Below are 19,453 nucleotides of genomic sequence, written 5' to 3'. Positions count from 1 at the left end.
GCTTGTTTATTAGAAGGCAGAAAGGATCTGTATCAAGAGCAAGACAACAGGTGAAATTGTATTCCTCAGAAGAAGCAAAAAATTACAATTTTGCAAACATAACAGGTGATTTCAAAAAAGATAAAAATTTTTTACTAAGAAAATTATCTTTTTATACAAATATTTTGGGCTTTCATTCAAAGGAAAATTATTTCATAAACTCTCAAGAATTTATGGATAGGAAAATCTTCAACTTTGCAAGGACAAAAGTAACTTGGAGGCTGACTTTATATTATTTTGAATTCAATAATGAACAATAACTGTGTTTACCAAACAATTGTAGATCATGATTGCAAAATCAAGTCAACCTAAGAAAAAAAAAAGCATATCATGACACACCCCATGGCAAATGTTCTTTTCTGTTTTTAATCAAAGGATGATACAAGTCAATTCATGCCACGTCTCACTATTATTTTCTAAATTCTATGCAAACAGGACGAGGCTTCAACTGCAGAGAGAGAGGAATGAAGAGCCTTCTTCTATTTTTGGTCTTTGTAACATTTTCTTCTGCGTTTCCCACAGGCCGAAAGATGGAAAATGAAGAAAATATGCAACTGACTCAGGTACTGTCTCAATAAATGTTATTAATGACTATCAATAAAAATTTTACTTTCTTGATTGTATTGGGACTTAAAAAGACAGCTAGTTCCTACCAAAGAGTCCTGAACTTTCTTGTGAGGAGCTGCTTTTCCTTTCCTTGGCTCTAAGGACATCAAGGAAATTTGAGGGGTGGAGAGTGGGGGTGGGGTGGAGGACAGGCAGGATTTGCTACAACTTTAAGCAATAGTTACAAGTGAAGAGATAGTGAGAGTAGAAAGGGTCAGCCCTGCAAGAATGGAGGTCTCCATAAAAGCATTTGAAGACCAACCAGGAGAACCCAACTACATTTTGGAGTCACTTATCCCTATATGTATGAAAAACACATTGTTTTGGAGATTCCCTCTAAAAATCAGTCCAGTTTGCCATATTTGGTGAAATTATTTACATTTGCAAAATGGATAATCACATCTCCTCTATAATTCATTTCAAGGAAACACCAGAATGAAAGTAACAGCAAAAATATGTAAGACACAAGATAATTTAACACACAGAAGAAGCTTGGTTCTCTTCTGTGGAAGTTTGGAGTCTCATGGCCTGTATGGGTTTAGACAGTTCTGGTCACACATAGCTCAATGAGTTCTTGAAAACTGAAAACACAGGGTGACTTTTCGCTTTCCTCTTTGTTTTCTTCCTCTCTTCTTTCTTCTCTCACTCCTTCCTTTCCCTTGTTACTTATTTCCTTTTTCCCCTCCTACTGCCAAAAAGGATTTCAGAAACTTTTGTTTCCTCCTGAGATGGAGATCTGCTCTCCTGTAGTCTGTGCCTTTTTTTGTCTTTTTGGTCAGGCATATCTCAACCAGTTCTACTCTCTTGAAATAGAAGGGAGTCATCTTGTTCAAAGCAAGAACAGAAGTCTCATAGCCAGCAAAATTCGTGAAATGCAAGCATTTTTCGGATTGACAGTGACTGGAAAACTGGACTCAAACACTCTTGAGATCATGAAGACACCCAGGTGTGGGGTGCCTGATGTGGGTCAGTATGGCTACACTCTCCCTGGGTGGAAGAAATACAATCTCACATACAGGTAATGCTTCTGCCCCTAATCTAAAGGAACATGAAAATAATCTCCAAGGAACAAAAATAATAATAGTTTATTTTACCGAGCACTTCCTGTGTGCACGGCACTTGATAGATTTTATTTATTCTGTCCTCCCAAGAAATTTGTGACATAGGCATCACTGCTATTATCACCTTAAACACAGAGAAACAAAAGCTTATTTACCATAGGCCGTTTTACACAGCTCTTCACAGCAGACTGGCTCTGGCAGATATGCTCTAATCTCTAGCCTCTGCCACCTCTATAAAAGCTCAGGACCAGGATCACTGCCTTCTGATTGCAGATGCTTAAAGGTACAAATGAAGTGTGCTCAAGGGAAAATGGGAAGACCCTGGAGCACAGCCAGTTCATGTCAGAGATGTGTGTGAGTCAGATTGTCAAATCTAAGGTGGACCCCAGAAATCTCAAGGAAAGGGAGCTGGCTTATTGGCAGAAAGAAGATGAAGTGCACTTGTGACCTGAGATAGAGTCAGTGACTTTGACCACTGCTCTAGATCTTTCCTGGCTGGCCCCTAAAGAGTCTTTCTGATAGTTCTTCCTTCATCTTGCTGAGCCTTAGGGATTGAGATAAAAATAGGTTCATCAAGATAGGGAATATATACAAAAGGAAGATCTTTTCCTGAGTAACAAACTCTTTGTGGCTCTCAAGTGAGACTCTTAATATATGACACATGCATAAGACTGATTTCTACAAGCCGTTTGAGAAAATAAATCTCAGTTCTTTTTAGAAGATATTTATAATACAGTCATATACATAGCAAACACATACATGAGATTAATGATCTCCCACTTAAGGTGTGATCTTAGGGAATTCATTTAACCTCTTTGAGCCTCATTTGTTAAAGTGTGATAATATTACCTGATGAATAGGACAAATGAAAGACTGAATTATATAGCGTACATAAAAGTACCTTATTTAAATAATAAAGTAGTGTACAAATGTAGCAATAGCACCATACCAAAAGTTACTGCTGCATATAATTGATGACATAGAAATTATTTTCTTTCCATAGTATGTGTTTACATGAATGTATAACCACCGATTGATATATTTTTATTAATTTCTAAGAATCGTAAACTACACTCCAGATATGGCACGAGCTGATGTGGATGAGGCTATCCAAAAAGGTTTAGAAGTGTGGAGCAAAGTTACTCCACTAATATTCACCAAGATTTCCAAAGGGATTGCAGACATCATGATTGCCTTTAGGACCCGAGGTAAGGTTTTCAGCAGAGAAAACAATACAGCTATTTTCATCCTAGGAGCTTTGAAGAGGCTGATCTTTTTTCCCCCCATGAATTGTATCTCAGTCCATGGTTGGTGTCCTCGTTATTTTGATGGCCCCTTGGGAGTCCTTGGCCATGCCTTTCCTCCTGGTCTGGGTTTGGGTGGAGACACTCACTTTGATGAGGATGAAAACTGGACCAAGGATGGAGCAGGTGAGCCCGATTTTCTTTATGAACAAAATTTTTTTATTCATACAAATTCCTAAAAGGAATAGCTTTGCAACTAGTTGCTTTTTACTTCCCAATTTCCCTATGATTTTTCGTATTCCAGATGACATTGATGAAAGTGTCCAATGTCTATTCAAACAATTGTGCTTGTCCAGTTTAGAGCTTTATCCACACAACATCTTCATAAAGTTGTTAATCCTGTTATGATCAGAACATTCTTCCCTTACTCAGATGTTCATTCATATACCCACAATGCCTGAAGGGCCACTATGTGCCTGGAACTGTGCAAGGTGTTGTACAGACCGCAAAGTTGTACTAGAAAAGTTCCAGCTCTTCAGAGGTTCATGATCTTGTGTGATGTATAAGGCCTAGACCCACTCACCACCATACAAGGCAGCCTGTGCTGCCTGTTATACCCATGGCAGAAGTCATCTCTGGCTTGAGGATTGAAAGAAGACCCTGGGGAGGTGGTGATTCTGAGTTGGTGATTGAAGGATGCTGTGTGGGTTCATGACCCATAGGAAGTCTGTTTATATGCATGAACCTCTTCTAACTCTTGCCTGTCTGCCAAGGTATTAGACCCTGGTCTTTATATTTGACTTATTTCTTCAGACTAAGTGCGTTGATTTTATTTCTCCTAATGGGCCTCCCTGGCACTAAAATAAGAGATATTTTATTGCTTTTCAAACAAAAAACAAAATTTACTATAGTAAAAATATGTGCCTCAAATGAAGGAGCAGGTTGAGTAGACTCTAGGGTTCTCCCACTCTTTTTTTTCTATCATTGACTACAGTCATCTTGGGTCTGGCATCTGGTTTCCCAGGTCCCAGGAAAGTGGAGGCTGTGTGTCTCTGGTAGATGGTACGCGAGGCCACAATTCAGTCCTGACCACGTAACTCTAGACAGTCTATGGGTCAGTTTTACAGTTTCTGCAAAACTGAAAGCCAGTGACTCAAAATGATGCGTGGCCACTCCTTGCTAAGTCTGATCATGTGATGTAATTGTTCTTCCAAGAGCTAGGAAACAAAGAGGGTAAAGAACTCAGTGCTGGCTGAACTTCAGGCACCAGAGGAAGTCTGGGATTGGTTGCTGCCACTGCCATGTGAGTTACATCAAAGACAAGAAAATGAAAGAGGTAGGGTGACACCATGACCCAAACAACAGAGTAGTTGAATGGACCACATCTGTATCTCCTGCTGAGACATGTCCCAATATTTCTCTGGATTTGGCCTAAAGGCAGTGTGGATATGTCCAATCAGGCAGTTATAGGAAATATGTTAGTGCTCACCAAAGTCAGAATGACTCCACTTTGTCAGCCAGGCTTTATTTTCATATCTAGAGGTAGATATGAAAGTTTCACTGTCATTTCATCCCTATTAATTCCAATACTTAGTAGTAAAATTACTATTAAGCATACTGCAACAGGCCCCTTGCCAAAGGGGATGTGTGGGGTCGATTATGAAAAAGTCCAAAGTGATCTGGGCCCCAAGTTGGCAAAACTTGCTTGAGCAAAGCAGAGGATAAATATAGCCCTCCACCAAGTTCTGGGTGGATAGCCAGGCAACAATACTAAAATGGGTTATCTTCTAACTACTTTACTACATTCCCTCAGCTTTGAAATTTTTGGCCCTGGGGGATGCCCAATCATATAACTCTTACCTCACTGACGTAGAAGGGAAAATGCCTTCCTGTTCTCTAATAAAAACGTAAAATCTCAAGCATACGTGACCTCCAATCAGATTTTTTAAATAGAAAATTTGACAATAATGTATAATATATGATTACCTTCTTTACATATATGTAAGCTGTCTCTATGGAAAGGGCACAAAAGTCTTAGTATAACTTCCTTAAAAGCAATAGACAACCGTCATCTGCTAATCCCACTGTGTCCTAAGGGGAGGACAGTCACTGCGTGGTGATGTCAGAGGAATTTGAGCACATAGAGGGGCTTTCCTGAGAATCTCCCAAAGTGAGGTCAGTGTCAAGCCTGTATGTGAATGTAAATGTTCTATGCACACATGTGCACTAAACAACTGAAACAGACCTCAGAGACCGCTACAGATGCAGTGTTGGGATGGAGAAGAGCAGTGGTCTGTGGCTTGGCAGACCTTACTTGCAGGAAGATGACACACGTTATCTGTAATAAAGGTGAAAACACCTTGCAAAGCACCTGCCTTTAGCAAACATTCGGAAAGTGTTTGACACTGATGATTATGTTGGTGATTATTAGTATTAATGATAATGATGATGATTAGATAGAGTGATTTCTAGGAGAAGGAAAAAATATTCACAAAGGTACTGATGTATTATGTACCAATTTATCTATTTAGTCACATCTCCAAGAAGGCAGCAATGTTGTCTTTTTTTTCTACAGTATCATACAGCCTATAATATTGTCAGCACATGAGAGATACTTACAAATATTTGATAAATGAAGTCACGCAACAATCCTTTACTCAACATCTACTCTGACCCATGCTCTGTGATAGAAATGGAATATACAATAGTGTACAAGACACAGATCCTGCCCTCCAGGGGTTTACAGTCTAGAGGATACACTCTTATCAAATGGCAATTAAAATTAGTATGATCAACAGTGGGATAAAAGTAACTATGGCAATGTAATAGGAGCACATAAGATAAACTCCAGCCCATATACAGAGGTCAGGGAGGAAGTGATGCCAAATCTGAGACCTGAAGGCTCTGCAGGAACTCTGAAGGCAAAGTGGAGTAAACAGCTCTAGACAGAATAACCCAATCAACCCAAGTATTAGAATTGTGGTGGAACAGAAGGCTAAAATGGTGAGTACGATTCAGATTAGAATCCTATATAGAAGGTCTTGAAAGCCACGATAAATGTTTGGACTTCATTTAGATGATCTGAGTTTGAATTATTTTTTTAAAGAGTCACTTGTCCCACCCCTGTCCAACAACATATGCAATGATATTGCCAGCCAGACAAGGGGCAGCAGCAAAAGCCAGAGCAGAAAAGCATGAAAGTCCATGAGATAATTTTTTGCCATTACATGTTTGTTTTGTGCAAACATCACTGGACAAAGCTCCATCACAAAAGGCTCAGCCTTTTCCTTAGTGTCCATAGGCTTAGTTGCAAGTCCAAAGACAGTCTTTTATATACTTAGAAACTTACAGACTGTGGGAGAGACAGAGAAATAAAAAGACAACTCCAACCATACATGGTACGACTTCTGGTGTGGTAAAGTACAGAGTACTATGGTCTTGTATAGGAGGCACAGCTAACCATTCTATCATCCACATAAAAACCTGGATATCCAGCAACCATCACTAAGCAGTTTCTCAGTCACCAGGAATAAAAGATGATTAAGACATGTTCCCTGTACTGAAAGGGTACACAGCTTGGTGAAAGAAATAGACAATGCAGTACTTATCTGCAAAGACAGAACTAAGCACTGAGTCTACAGAAGCTGAGAGAGGTGCAATTAAGTCAGCCTGGATAGGAGCTGGAGGATAAGAGAAGCCTCATGTGGGAGATGGCTCTAGGGGGATTCCTGAGGAATACATAGGATAGCGGGGAGAAAGGGGGGTGAGAAAGTAATACGCTGGGCAGAAGGGATGGAGATATGGAGACAAAGAGATTAGAAAGAACATGGCATAGATGAGAAATGCAAATGATTCAATATGGCTAGCTCACGGAATGTGAAAATAAAATATGAGGCTGGGAAAAAAAGCAGGGACTAGTTCATGGAAGGTCATGTTTAGGTATTTGAACTTGATCCTACAGCCAATGGAGAACCTCTGAATAATATAGGTAGGAGAAACATGATCACATTCAGCAGCCTAAAAACAACCAAAGACTGGCGGCTTCTCTCTCTCTCTCTCTCTCTCTCTCTCTTTTTTTTTAATACTATCCATTTCTGAGAAACCTGTTTCCTGCCATCTGTTAACTCTGGGTTATATTTCTCCATGATGTGACTAATACCAATTATCAGTCTTGAAATATTTCCCAGATAAATGATGGTGAATATGTTATAAGAATTATCTGCTGTTTGGCAAGCTTTTTCTTCATTCCCCTCAGTTACTTCCTAATCTCAGATGCAATCATTCTCCTTCTGAATGACTAATGTACTCATGTTTTCCCTGTTTTTGTTAAGGATTCAACTTATTTCTTGTGGCTGCTCATGAATTTGGTCATTCACTGGGGCTCTCTCACACCAATGATCAAACAGCTTTGATGTTCCCAAATTATGTCTCCCTGGATCCTAGCAAATACCCACTTTCTCAGGACGATATCAATGGAATACAATCTATCTATGGTGAGCAACAAATCTGAATATATGTGAACTGAATTGAAAGACTTCCAGGAAGGAAGTTGAGAAAATCACTTCTTGAAATATTATCATGAAGAAAATATTCTCTTGGGTAAGATCCTTCTGTAGGTATTTCCACATGCCTTCTTAACTCACTAAGGTATTTCTTTTCTCATCAAAGGAAGTCCACCTAAGACACCTGCTAAGCCAAAGAGACCCACTGTACCCCATGCCTGTGACCCCGATTTGACTTTTGATGCTATCACCACTTTCCGCAGAGAAGTAATGTTCTTTAAAGGCAGGTAAAACCATTCCCTTAAACACCTCAACTTCCTATGAAGATTTTTCTTTTTAAGAGATTTGGGGATAAGAGAGCTGTGGGGGTAGTGAGAATGTGTGCCTTTACTTTTCGTTTTATAACTGCCCATACTTTTTGATTGTTTTATTCTGTGCACATATCTCTTACTTGTTTGATAAATTAATTTTTAAATGTTTTTAAGCAAATTTTTAAATTGCCATTGAAACAGAGTCTACTTTCAGTGACTTCTTAGCTAAAATAATACACCACTCCTGATGGTGTGTTGCAGGTGGCTTATACCATTTCAGGATCCAATTGTTAAATTTTCAAGAATTTTGTAAACTAGTTCATATCACTTTGGTAGCTTGAAACTGGCCATGGTTGGAGTATTTACACACTGGAAATCATCAAATGATAAAAATTAGGTTTTTTTCCTACCTGGAGAGCCAATTGTTAAATACACATCGACAGACCATTCCTTGAAGCTGAATCAACAAAGTGTTAGCTGTGGTAGGAAATCTCTTCTCTCACTATGTATAATTTACTGCACTTAACTTGCAACATGGTGTGTCAGTTATGTATACCATGACCATATTTTCAGAACAAAGTATCAAGACATACACCATCTGACAAGGATATAGGGGCAAAAGGAAAGAATATCTGAAATCAGACTCCTGCCACCCCCAACTATGTAGCACTGTAATGACATGCTGTCACTACCATGCTCTTAATAGCCAAGGCTGAGAGACCACTTGTCAGGGATGGGTAGCCAGCATGGGAAGGAAAATGGACTATAAGGACTTTTCAAGCCCACCTTATAGGCTCAGAACTTTACAGCCAGAAGGGAAATCTGAGGAAATATTTAGCCATGCCAATAATAACATTTCTTTATTCTAGCAAATATCAGCACCAAAAAATTCTTCTTAGATTGCTTGGTATTGGCTTAGAATGTTGGGAATTGCTGCTTTGGCAAAAATGAGGTGATTGAGCACACTGAGAACTATTTATGAGATTTCCATGGGTATTTTGCTACTCTAAGTTCCCAAAAGAGTGGGCACAAAGTCATGTCCTGACCTTGGTAGTCCAAAAGGTAGAACTGAACTCATAACCACCTAAATTTGCTGAGGAAATTTGTATTAATGCTATAAATTGTTTGAGGAAAATATCAACCAATTAGATAAGGGAAAAGTGTCAGTTTGCAGTGTTTTCATTGAAATAGATATATATACACTGTGTATAAAGTATGGTTTTCTGTCTAACACAGGCATCTATGGAGGATGTACTATGATATCACTGATGTTGAATTTGAATTAATCTCTTCATTCTGGCCATCTCTGCCAGCTGATATTCAAGCTGCATATGAGAACCCCAAAGACAAGATTCTGGTTTTTAAAGGTAATTTTGCCCATCATTATTCCTCTTCTCCCTCTGGATGCCTGAACTGCTCAGTGGGTATTTTAGTGCAAGGAATATAATCTTCATGCATGAGCCAAATAGACAGGGTTTCTGCCCTGACCTTAGGTTCCTATCATAAAGAATAACTATCCAAGGATTCTCGGTGGTTGTGAAGATAAACACTATCCCAACAGCACAGGAGAAAAGACAACTGTATAACAAAAACTAAAAAGTCTTTTTTTCTGCCAAATAAAGGTAACCCATCTCTCTTCTATGTTCCCTTTTTACTAGGGTTGCTAGATGTGGCAAGTAAAAATACAAGATGCTTTGAATTTCGGACAAACAACAAAATAATTTTTTAGTATAAGTATGTCCTTTGCAATATTTTGGATATACTTATACCAAAAGTTAGTCATTGTTTATTTGAAATTCAGATTCAATTGGTATCTAATATTCGAATTAGCAACACTACTTTTTATATGGGTTTCACCAGATTACTTGCCTTTGAGAACACTAGGGTGCTGAAATTTAGGAGAACATGTCCAAATATACTTGACTATTTTATCAGAGTTGGAAAGAATTAATACAATGAATTCAATTGACATGGGTATGCACACTACTAACTATAGGTATATATAATTTGTGTAATGTTAATGATATAAGCAGCTAAAGAAACCGGTAAGAATAAATGGAGACATAAGATTACTAAATCTCTAAGCATTGAAGCTGAAAGGAACTAAGCATCTAATTATTTTCAAACTTCTTAAGACAGCTATTTCTCCCTTTAGGAAATAAATCAGAAGATAATCACTTTCTCTCTTCCTAGATGAAAACTTCTGGATGATCAGAGGATATGCTGTCTTGCCAGATTATCCCAAATCCATCCATATACTTGGCTTTCCAAGACGTGTGAAGAAAATTGATGCAGCTGTCTGTGATCGAAACACAAGAAAAACCTACTTCTTTGTGGGTATTTGGTGCTGGAGGCAAGTCTACAGACAATTGACCCTTTGTTTTACTCTGGAGGAAAATATCCAGATAACTTCACTTTAACATGGGAAAAAATAAAACTAACCTACAGTCTTCCTAAAGTGTTATCTTGAAGGCAATCTCAGATAGATGGCATTCGCCAAACAAAAGAATGTTTCAATCAGTTCAAAGATCTTTCTCCAAGTTAAAAAAATAAAGATAAAATCATAAAGCTGGTGATGCCAACCAAACCGCCAATGACACACATATCCAGTCAGAATCTTTGAAACTCCAGGATGATCTCTTATTTTGATTTAACAGTTCCACAGAGTAACATCAATCCAGCAAATTATGTGGCTTTTTCCCCTCATAATTCCTTGCTTTCAAGACATTATAAGTGATTTAACCAAACATAATCTTTGCCATTTTTATTGTATTATTGATCCAACTTGTTTTCTTCCAGTAGGACTACTTTTTATTTCTACATCCTTGCTTAACTCCAAGGAGGCAGTAAAAAATTAAGCCCTCCCCCTCCAAAACAAAGATCCCCTGAAAACCTTTCAAATCCATGTCTCCAGGTATGACGAAGTTACCCAAACCATGGACAAAGGGTATCCACACAGGGTGGTAAAATACTTTCCAGTAATTGGTCTCCAAGTGGATGCTGCTTTCCAACATAAAGGTAAGCATCAGTGCCTGACTATAAGGATACTTGGAAAACTTTGCTGACTGTGAAATAGGACAGCATGAAAACTTAAATGTTTCAATTTTAACGTCATTTTATTACTCTAGAGTACATGTAAATAATAATAAACTTTAATCTGAGAGCCTTATCAAAAACTGAATAGTAAGTTCTGAATTATATTCTCTGTCATACTATTTCAAAACTGCAAAAAGTACCAAAATTAACTATCACTGATCCAAGATACCTGATAAAGATACCCCCGAAGAGATTTAAGTGTGAAAAATGACTAAGCACGTGAAGTGAACAGTGATTCTCAATCTTAATGTACATAGTTTAATATACACAGCTTAGGGTTATGAAACTACAAGTTCCTTAGAGTTTCTGAGGCAGTAGGATTGTGGGTAAGATCCAGGAATCTATAGTTTTAAAAGAACCTCAAGCAATTTAATGCATCAGTTCAGCTACTATATCTTCAAAGACAACAAACCAGACCATGCAGTAAGCAGGAGTCTAAACATGTTTTTGAGTAACACCATCTGTTATTCTAGTGAAATCTAACACGGAACCTCAAAAACTAAAACAGATTAACCAGAAAATGAAGATGTAGGGACCAAGGCCATACTCACAGGTGCCTCTTTCTCCCCCTCGCTGAGACATTTTTTTGAAACCTAGTTTGAAAACCTCTGGCATAAACCACAGTCTGACTAGAAAGGTAGTAAGCCCTTGAAACTCATGTTTCATGCCTTGGCTTTTTTGTCAGGGAAATGAAAATAATATTTCTCATGTGACTGAGCAGAGTAAAATATCTATATAGTTACACATTTCTTTTCTTTCCATATAATGTTCAGTTATTTTATTCTATATTCATAAAATTAAAAAGTGTGGAATCATTGTATAGTGGTGCAAGATAACTAATCATGATTCTCTCTCTCTAGGATTCTTCTATTTCTTCCGAAGATCAAAGCAATTTGAATATGACCCTAAGGCAAAGAACGTTACCCGAATAATGAAAACCAATACTTGGTTTCAATGTAGAGAACCATTAAATTCATCATCTGATTTTACTATCAGCGAGGAAGAAGTACATTCAGAGGGAGTGGAGATGTTTTATCATAAGAATTTAAACTTGCTTATTTTCAGTATTGTTCATGTGCTGAAAAACTACAGTTATCAATAAATTCATAGACCTAAAATAAACCTCAAGGGGTCTTTTAATCTGAACTCTGCTTCAAAGGAGAATAGAACTATTCTTTAACGTCAAGTTGCCAGTCCTAGTTCTAAATATCTATCTAGTTAAGAGTCAAACAGCTTTTTGAGCTTCCTGATTCTTTTTACAGGAAGTTATGTATAAACAAAACTCTCACTGGACTTTAAACATATTTTATGCTTTGTAGACTTGAAGAAGTAAGCCGTGTCGTATAATAACAAAATACTGAAGACACTTATTAAACCAATCTTTAGCATTCTATTTTGTCTGGACCTTCGGAGTTGGAGAAGCTTGATAAACTGCATCTCTCATCCCTACCCATGTTCTGAACCCACTGAGAAATAACATACAGTTGGGAGAGTAAAATACCACCTTTATTACTGAAAAGTTTATATTGGAGAATGTATCTATGGACAAGCAAGCTTCCTAATATCAAATTCTAGAGTGAGCCATACTTACAAGTCATGGGAAGAACTGGAAAGCACTATGCCTCCCCAAGAAAAAGTGAGCTGCCTACAGACTATGTGGAGCCCAAAGAGAAAGAAACAAAGATGGAGCTACATGTACCTAGTTTCTGCTCCCTAATTCAGCATTCAAATAAGTTATTCTACCTCCCAAAGAGAGGAGTAAGAGCCTAGAGAGATGCAGGAAGTGTTACACTAAAGATGATTCCCCAACAATTAAGAAACTAGCAGGAGTAGGAAAGTAGTGTTCCTTCCAACCCTCCCAACCCTACCCCAAGCATAGACCAATACATTGAACCATTCCTTAGAAAGTTTAAAAGCAAGTTGTGTGCACACTGATCTCATATACAAGAAATGTAGAGATTTCTGTGTTTCCTGTGTATATGGGTCACCTGGGCTTAAACCTATTGGTAGAAATTTCCTGTCCCCTTTATATGTATCTGTTGTATGTTTAGAAACCCAACCATGTATCTGTTGGTTAAGTTTTACCTTTACACCCTCAAAGCTAAATGCTTAGCAAAGCTCTACATAAATTTTCTGACCCAAAAGATGGGAGGTTGTCAGTTGAACTTGATTCTGATTAGGTGATGGATTGAGTAGGTGTCAACTGATAGAAAATAAGCACAGAATATCTCAGGAATTCCTATAGCTAGTCCTCCAAATCACACATTTTTTTCCTTGGGTTAAGTATTACCAGATTCCTAAAAGAAAGGGATATAGGAGGAGCTTCAAGATGGAGGAAGAGTAAGAAGTGGACATCACCTTCCTCCCTACAAATACATCAGAAATACATCTACATGTGGAACAACTCCTACAGAACACCTACTGAATGCTGGCAGAAGAACTCAGACCTCCCAAAAGGCAAGAAACTTCCCACGTACCTGGGTAGGGCAAAAGAAAAAAGGAAAAACAGGGACAAAAGAATAGGGATGGGACCGGCACCAGTAGGAGGGAGCTGTGAAGGAGGAAAGGTTTCCACACACTAGGAAGCCCTTTCGCGGGTGGAGACGGGGGTGGTGGTGGGGAAGCTTCAGAGCCACAGAGGAGAGCACAGCAACAGGGGTGTGGAGGGCAAAGCAGAGAGATTCCCGCACAGAGGATCGGTGCCGACCGGCACTCACCAGCCCGAGAGGCTTCTCTGCTCACCCGCCATGGCAGGTGGGGGCTGGAAGCTGAGGCTCCAGCTTTGGAGGTCAGATCCCAGGGAGAGGACTGGGGTAGGCTGCGTAAACACAGCTTGAAAGGGGCTAGTGAGCCACAACTAGCCAGGAGGGAGTCCGGGAAAAAGTCTGGAACTGCCTGAGAGGCAAGAGACTTTTTCTTCCCTCTTTGTTTCATGGTGCTTGAGGAGAGGGGATTAAGAGTGCTGCCTAAACGAGCTCCAGAGACGGGCGCGAGCCGCGGCTATCAGCGCGGACCCCAGAGATGGGCATGAGACGCTAAGGCTGCTGCTGCACCACCAAGAAGCATGTGTGCAAGTACAGGTCACTATCCACACGTCCCCTCCTGGGAGCCTAGGCTGCCCACCATGGCCAGGGTCCCATAATCCAGGTACAACTTCCCCGGAAGAACACACAGCACACCTCAGGCTGTTGCAACTTCACACCCGCCTCTGCTGCCGCAGGCTCACCCCGCATTCTGTACCCCTCCTTCCCCCTGAGCCTGAGTGAGCCAGAGCCCCCGAATCAGCTGCTCCTTTAACCCCATCCGGTCTGAGCAGGAACAGATGCATTCAGGCGACCTACATGCAGAGGCAAGGCCAAATCCAAAGCTGAACACCAGGAGCTGTGCGAACAAAGAAGGGAAAGGGAAATTTCTCCCAGCAGCCTCAGGAGCAGTGGATTAAATCTCCACAAACAACTTGATGTACCTGCATCTGTGGAATACCTGAATAGACCATGAATCATCCCAAATTGAGGCAGTGGACTTTGGGAGCAACGATATATATGTATGTTTTCCTTTTTCTCTATCACTGAGTGTGTATGTGTATGCTCCTGTGTGTGATTTTGTCTGTATAGCTTAACTTTTACCATTTGTCCTAGGGTTCTGTCTGTCCGTTTTTTTGTTTTGTATTGGTTTTTGTTATTGTTGTTGTTTATGTTTGTTTATTTGCTCGTTTGTTTTAGTATAGTTTTTAGCACTTGTTATCATTGGTGGATTTGTTTTGGTTGCTCTCTTCCTTCCTTCTCTCTTTCTTTCTTTTTTTTATTATTTTTAAAAATTTTTTATTTTTAACAATTATATTTTATTTTTTTATTTTAATAACTTTATTTTATTCTTTCTTTCTTTCTTTTTCTTTCTTTCTCCCTTTTATTCTGAGCCATGTGGAAGACAGGATGGTGGTGCTTCAGCCAGGTGTCAGGCCTGAGCCTCTGAGGTGGGAGAGCCAAGTTCAGGACATTGCTGCACAAGAGACCTCCCAGCTCCATGTAATATCAAATGTCAAAAATCTCCCAGAGATCTCCATCTCAACATTAAGACCCAGCTCCGCTCAACGACCAGCAAGCTACAGTGCTGGACACCCTATGCCAAACAACTAGCAAGAGAGGAACACAACCCCATCCACTAGCAGAAAGGCTGCCTAAAATAAGGTAACAGACACCCCAAAACACACCACCAGATGCAGACCTGCCCACCAGAAAGACAAGATCCAGCCTCAACCACCAGAACACAGGCACTATTCCCCTCCACCAGGAAGCCTACACAACACACTGAAACAACCTTAGTCACTGGGGACAGACACCAAAAACAGCAGAAACTACGAACCTGCAGCCTGCAAAAAGGAGACCCCAAACACAGTAAGTTAAGCAAAATGAGAATGCAGAGAAACACACAGCAGATGAAGGAGCAAGGTAAAAACCCACCAGACCAAACGAATGAACAGGAAATAGGCTGTCTACCTGGAAAAGAATTCAGAGTAATAATGGTAAAGATTATAAAAAATCTTGGAAATAGAATGGAGAAAATACAAGAAACGTTTAACAAGGAACTAGAAGAGCTAAAGAGCAAACAAAAAATGATGAACAACACAATAAATGAGATTAAAAATTCTCTAGAAGGAACCAGTAGCAGAATAACTGAGATAGAAGAATGGATAAGTGACCTGGAAGATAAAATAGTGGAAATAACTACTGCAAGGCAGAACAAAGAAAAAGAATGAAAAGAATTGAGGACAGTCTCAGAGACCTCTGGGACAACACTAAACGCACCAACATTCGAATTATAGGGGTCCCAGAAGAAGAAGAGAAAAAGAAAGAGACTGAGAAAATATTTTAAGGGATTATAGTTAAAAACTTCCTTAATACGGGAAAGGAAATAGTCAATCAAGTCCAAAAAGTGCAGAGAGTCCCATATAGGATAAATCAAGGAGAAACACGCCAGAACACATATTAATCAAACTATCAGAAATAAAATACAAAGAAAAAATATTAAAAGCAGCAAGGGAAAAACAGAAAATAACATACAAGGGAATCCCCATAAGGTTAACAGCTGATCTTTCAGCAGAAACTCTGCAAGCCAGAAGGGACTGGCAGGACATATTTAAAGTGATGAAAGGGAAAAACCTACAACCAAGATTACGCTACCCAGCAAGGATCTCATTCAGATTTGATGGAGAAATTAAAACCTTTACAGACAAGCAAAAGCTAAGAGAATTCAGCACCACCAAACGAGTTTTACAACAAATGCTAAAGGAACTTCCTTAGGCAGGAAACACAAGAGAAGGAAAAGATCTACAATAACAAACCCAAAACAATTAAGAAAATGGTAATAGGAACATACATATCGACAATTACCTTAAATGTAAATGGATTAATTGCTCCAACCAAAAGACATAGAGTGGCTGAATGGACACAAAACAAGACCTGTATATATGCTATCTACAAAAGACACACTTCAGACCCAGGGACACATACAGACTGAAAGTGAGGGGATGGAAAAAAGATATTCCATGCAAATGGAAATCAAAAGAAAGCTGGAGCAGCAATTCTCACATCAGACAATATAGACTTTAAAACAAAGTCTATTACAAGAGAAAAAGAAGAACACTACATAATGATCAAGGGATCAATCCAAGCAGAAGATATAACAATTGTAAATATTTATGCATCCAGTATAGGAGCACCTCAATACATAAGGCCAATGCTAACAGCCTTCAAAGGGGAAATGGACAGTAACACAATCATAGTAGGGGACTTCAACACCCCATTTTCACCAATGAACACATCATCCAAAATGAAAATAAATAAGGAAACACAAGCTTTAAATGATACATTAAACAAGATGGACTTAATTGATAATTATAGGACATTCCATCCAAAAACAGCAGAATACACTTTCTTCTCAAATGCTCATGGAACATTCTCCAGGATAGATCATATCTTGGGTCACAAATCAAGCCTTGGTAAATTTAAGAAAATTGAAATCGTATCAAGTATCTTTCCGACCACAATGTTATGAGACTAGATATCAATTACAGGAAAAGATCTGTAAAAAATACAAACACATGGAGGCTAAACAACACACTACTTAATAACCAAGAGATCACTGAAGAAATCAAAGATGAAATCAAAAAATACCTAGAAACAAATGACAATGAAAACACGACAACCTAAAACCTATGGGATGCAGCAAAATCTGTTCTAAGAGGGAAGTTTATAGCAATACAATCCTACCTTAAGATACAAGAAATACCTCAAATAAACAACCTAACCTGACAACTAAAGCAATTAGAGAAAGAAGAACAAAAATACCCCAAAGTTAGCAGAAGGAAAGAAATCATAAATATCAGATCAGAAATAAATGAAAAAGAAATGAAGGAAATGATAGCAAAGATCAATAAAATTAAAAGTTGGTTCTTTGAGAGAATAAACAAAATTGATAAACCATTAGCCAGACTCATCAAGAAAAAAAGGGAGAAGACTCAAATCAACAGAATTAAAATGTGAAAGGAGAAGTAACAACTGACACTGCAGAAATACAAAGGATCATGAGAGATTACTACAAGTAACTCTATGCCAATAAAATGGACAATCTGGAAGAAATGGACAAATTCTTAGAAAAGCACAACCTTCTGAGACTGAACCAGGAAGAAATAGAAAATATAAACAGACAAATCACAAACACTGAAATTGAGACTGTGATTAAAAACCTTCCAACAAACAAAAGCCCAGGACCAGATGGCTTCACAGGCGAATTCTATCAAACATTTAGAGAAGAGCTAACACCTATCCTTCTCAAACTCTTCTAAAATGTAGCAGAGGGAGCAACACTCCCAAACTCATTCTATGAGGCCACCATCACCCTGATACCAAAACTAGACAAAGATGTCACAAGGAAAGAAAACTACAGGCCAATATCACTGATGAACATAGATGCAAAAATCATCAACACAATACTAGCAAACAGAATCCAACAGCACATTAAAAGGAGCATACACCATGATCAAGTGGGGTTTAGCCCAGGAATGCAAGGATTCTTCAATATACGCAAATCAATCAACGTGATACATCATATTAACAAATTGAAGGAGAAAAACCATATGATCATCTCAATAGATGCAGAGAAAGCTTTTGACAAAATTCAACACTCATTTATGATAAAAGCCCTGCAGAAAGTAGGCATAGAGGGAACTTTCCTCAACATAATAAAGGCTATATGTGACAAACCCACAGCCAACATTGTCCTCAATGGTGAAAAACTGAAACCATTTCCACTAAGATCAGGAACAAGACAAGGTTGCCCACTCTCACCACTCTTATTCAACATAGTTTTGGAAGTGTTAGCCACAGCAATCAGAGAAGAAAAAGAAATAAAAGGAATCCAAATCGGAAAAGAAGAAGTAAAGCTGTCACTCTTTGCAGATGACATGATACTATACATAGAGAATCCTAAAGATGCTACCAGAAAACTCCTCGAGCTAATCAATGAATTTGGTAAAGTAGCAGGATACAAAATTAATGCACAGAAAACCCTTGCATTCCTATACACTAATGATGAAAAATCTGAAAGTGAAATTAAGAAAACACTCCCGTTTACCATTGCAACAAAAAGAATAAAATATCTAGGAATAAACCTACCTAAGGAGACAAAAGACCTGTATGCAGAAAATTATAAGACACTGATGAAAGAAATCAAAGATGATACAAATAGATGGAGAGATATACCATGTTCTTGGATTGGAAGAATCAACATTGTGAAAATGACTCTACTACCCAAAGCAATCTACAGATTCAATGCAATCCCTATCAAACTACCACTGGCATTTTTCACAGAAGTAGAACAAAAAATTTCACAATTTGTATGGAAACACAAAAGACCCTGAATAGCCAAAGTAATCTTGAGAACGAAAAATGGAGCTGGAGGAATCAGGCTCCCTGACTTCAGACTATATTACAAAGCTACAGTAATCAAGACAGTTTGGTACTGGCACAAAAACAGAAACATAGATCAATGGAACAGGATAGAAAGCCCAGAGATAAACCCACACACATATGGTCACCTTATCTTTGATAAAGGAGGCAAGGATATACAGTGGAGAAAAGACAGCCTCTTCAATAAGTGGTGCTGGGAAAACTGGACAGGTACATGTAAAAGTATGAAATTAGAACACTCCCTGACACCATACACAAAAATAAACTCAAAATGGATTAAAGACCTAAGTGTAAGGCCAGACACTATCAAACTCTTAGAGGAAAACATAGGCAGAACACTCTATGACATAAATCACAGCAAGATCCTTTTTGACCCACCTCCTAGAGAAATGGAAATAAAAACAAAAATAAACAAATGGGACCTAATGAAACTTAAAAGCTTTTGCACAGCAAAGGAAACCATAAACAAGACCAAAAGACAACCCTCAGAATGGGAGAAAATATTTGCAAATGAAGCAACTGACAAAGGATTAATCTCCAAGATTTACAAGCAGCTCATGCAGCTCAATAACAAAAAAACAAACAACCCAATCCAAAAATGGGCAGAAGACTTAAATAGACATTTCT

At 38.6% G+C, this 19,453-nt stretch overlaps 1 protein-coding gene across 1 annotated transcript; it reads left to right on the top strand.

Annotated features, from left to right (window-relative positions):
• The first annotated feature begins 62 nt into the window (after positions 1 to 62).
• MMP27 (matrix metallopeptidase 27) lies at positions 63 to 19,150 on the top strand. Its single transcript, XM_082340066.1, has 9 exons — positions 63 to 602; positions 1,425 to 1,663; positions 2,766 to 3,136; positions 7,282 to 7,443; positions 7,619 to 7,739; positions 9,000 to 9,130; positions 9,957 to 10,116; positions 10,678 to 10,781; positions 11,720 to 19,150. Exons 1-9 carry the CDS (start codon positions 465 to 467, stop codon positions 11,959 to 11,961), a joined length of 1,668 nt encoding a protein of 555 aa, XP_082196192.1. The 5' UTR covers positions 63 to 464; the 3' UTR covers positions 11,962 to 19,150.
• The last annotated feature ends 303 nt before the right edge of the window (positions 19,151 to 19,453 follow it).

This window comes from Balaenoptera borealis (genome assembly GCF_965194805.1).
Source record: "Balaenoptera borealis genome assembly, chromosome: 11".
Lineage (NCBI taxonomy): Eukaryota > Metazoa > Chordata > Mammalia > Artiodactyla > Balaenopteridae > Balaenoptera > Balaenoptera borealis.
Note: the sequence above shows the minus strand (reverse complement) of the source record. Positions and strands in the feature narration are given on the sequence as shown.

Excerpts from the sequence above, each read along its gene's own strand:
- MMP27 (XM_082340066.1), top strand. The coding sequence starts at position 465 with ATGCAAACAGGACGAGGCTTCAACTGCAGAGAGAGAGGAATGAAGAGC. Across the intron at positions 1,664-2,765 it reads AAATACAATCTCACATACAG|AATCGTAAACTACACTCCAG; the intron begins GTAATGCTTCTG and ends TTAATTTCTAAG. Across the intron at positions 9,131-9,956 it reads CAAGATTCTGGTTTTTAAAG|ATGAAAACTTCTGGATGATC; the intron begins GTAATTTTGCCC and ends CTCTCTTCCTAG.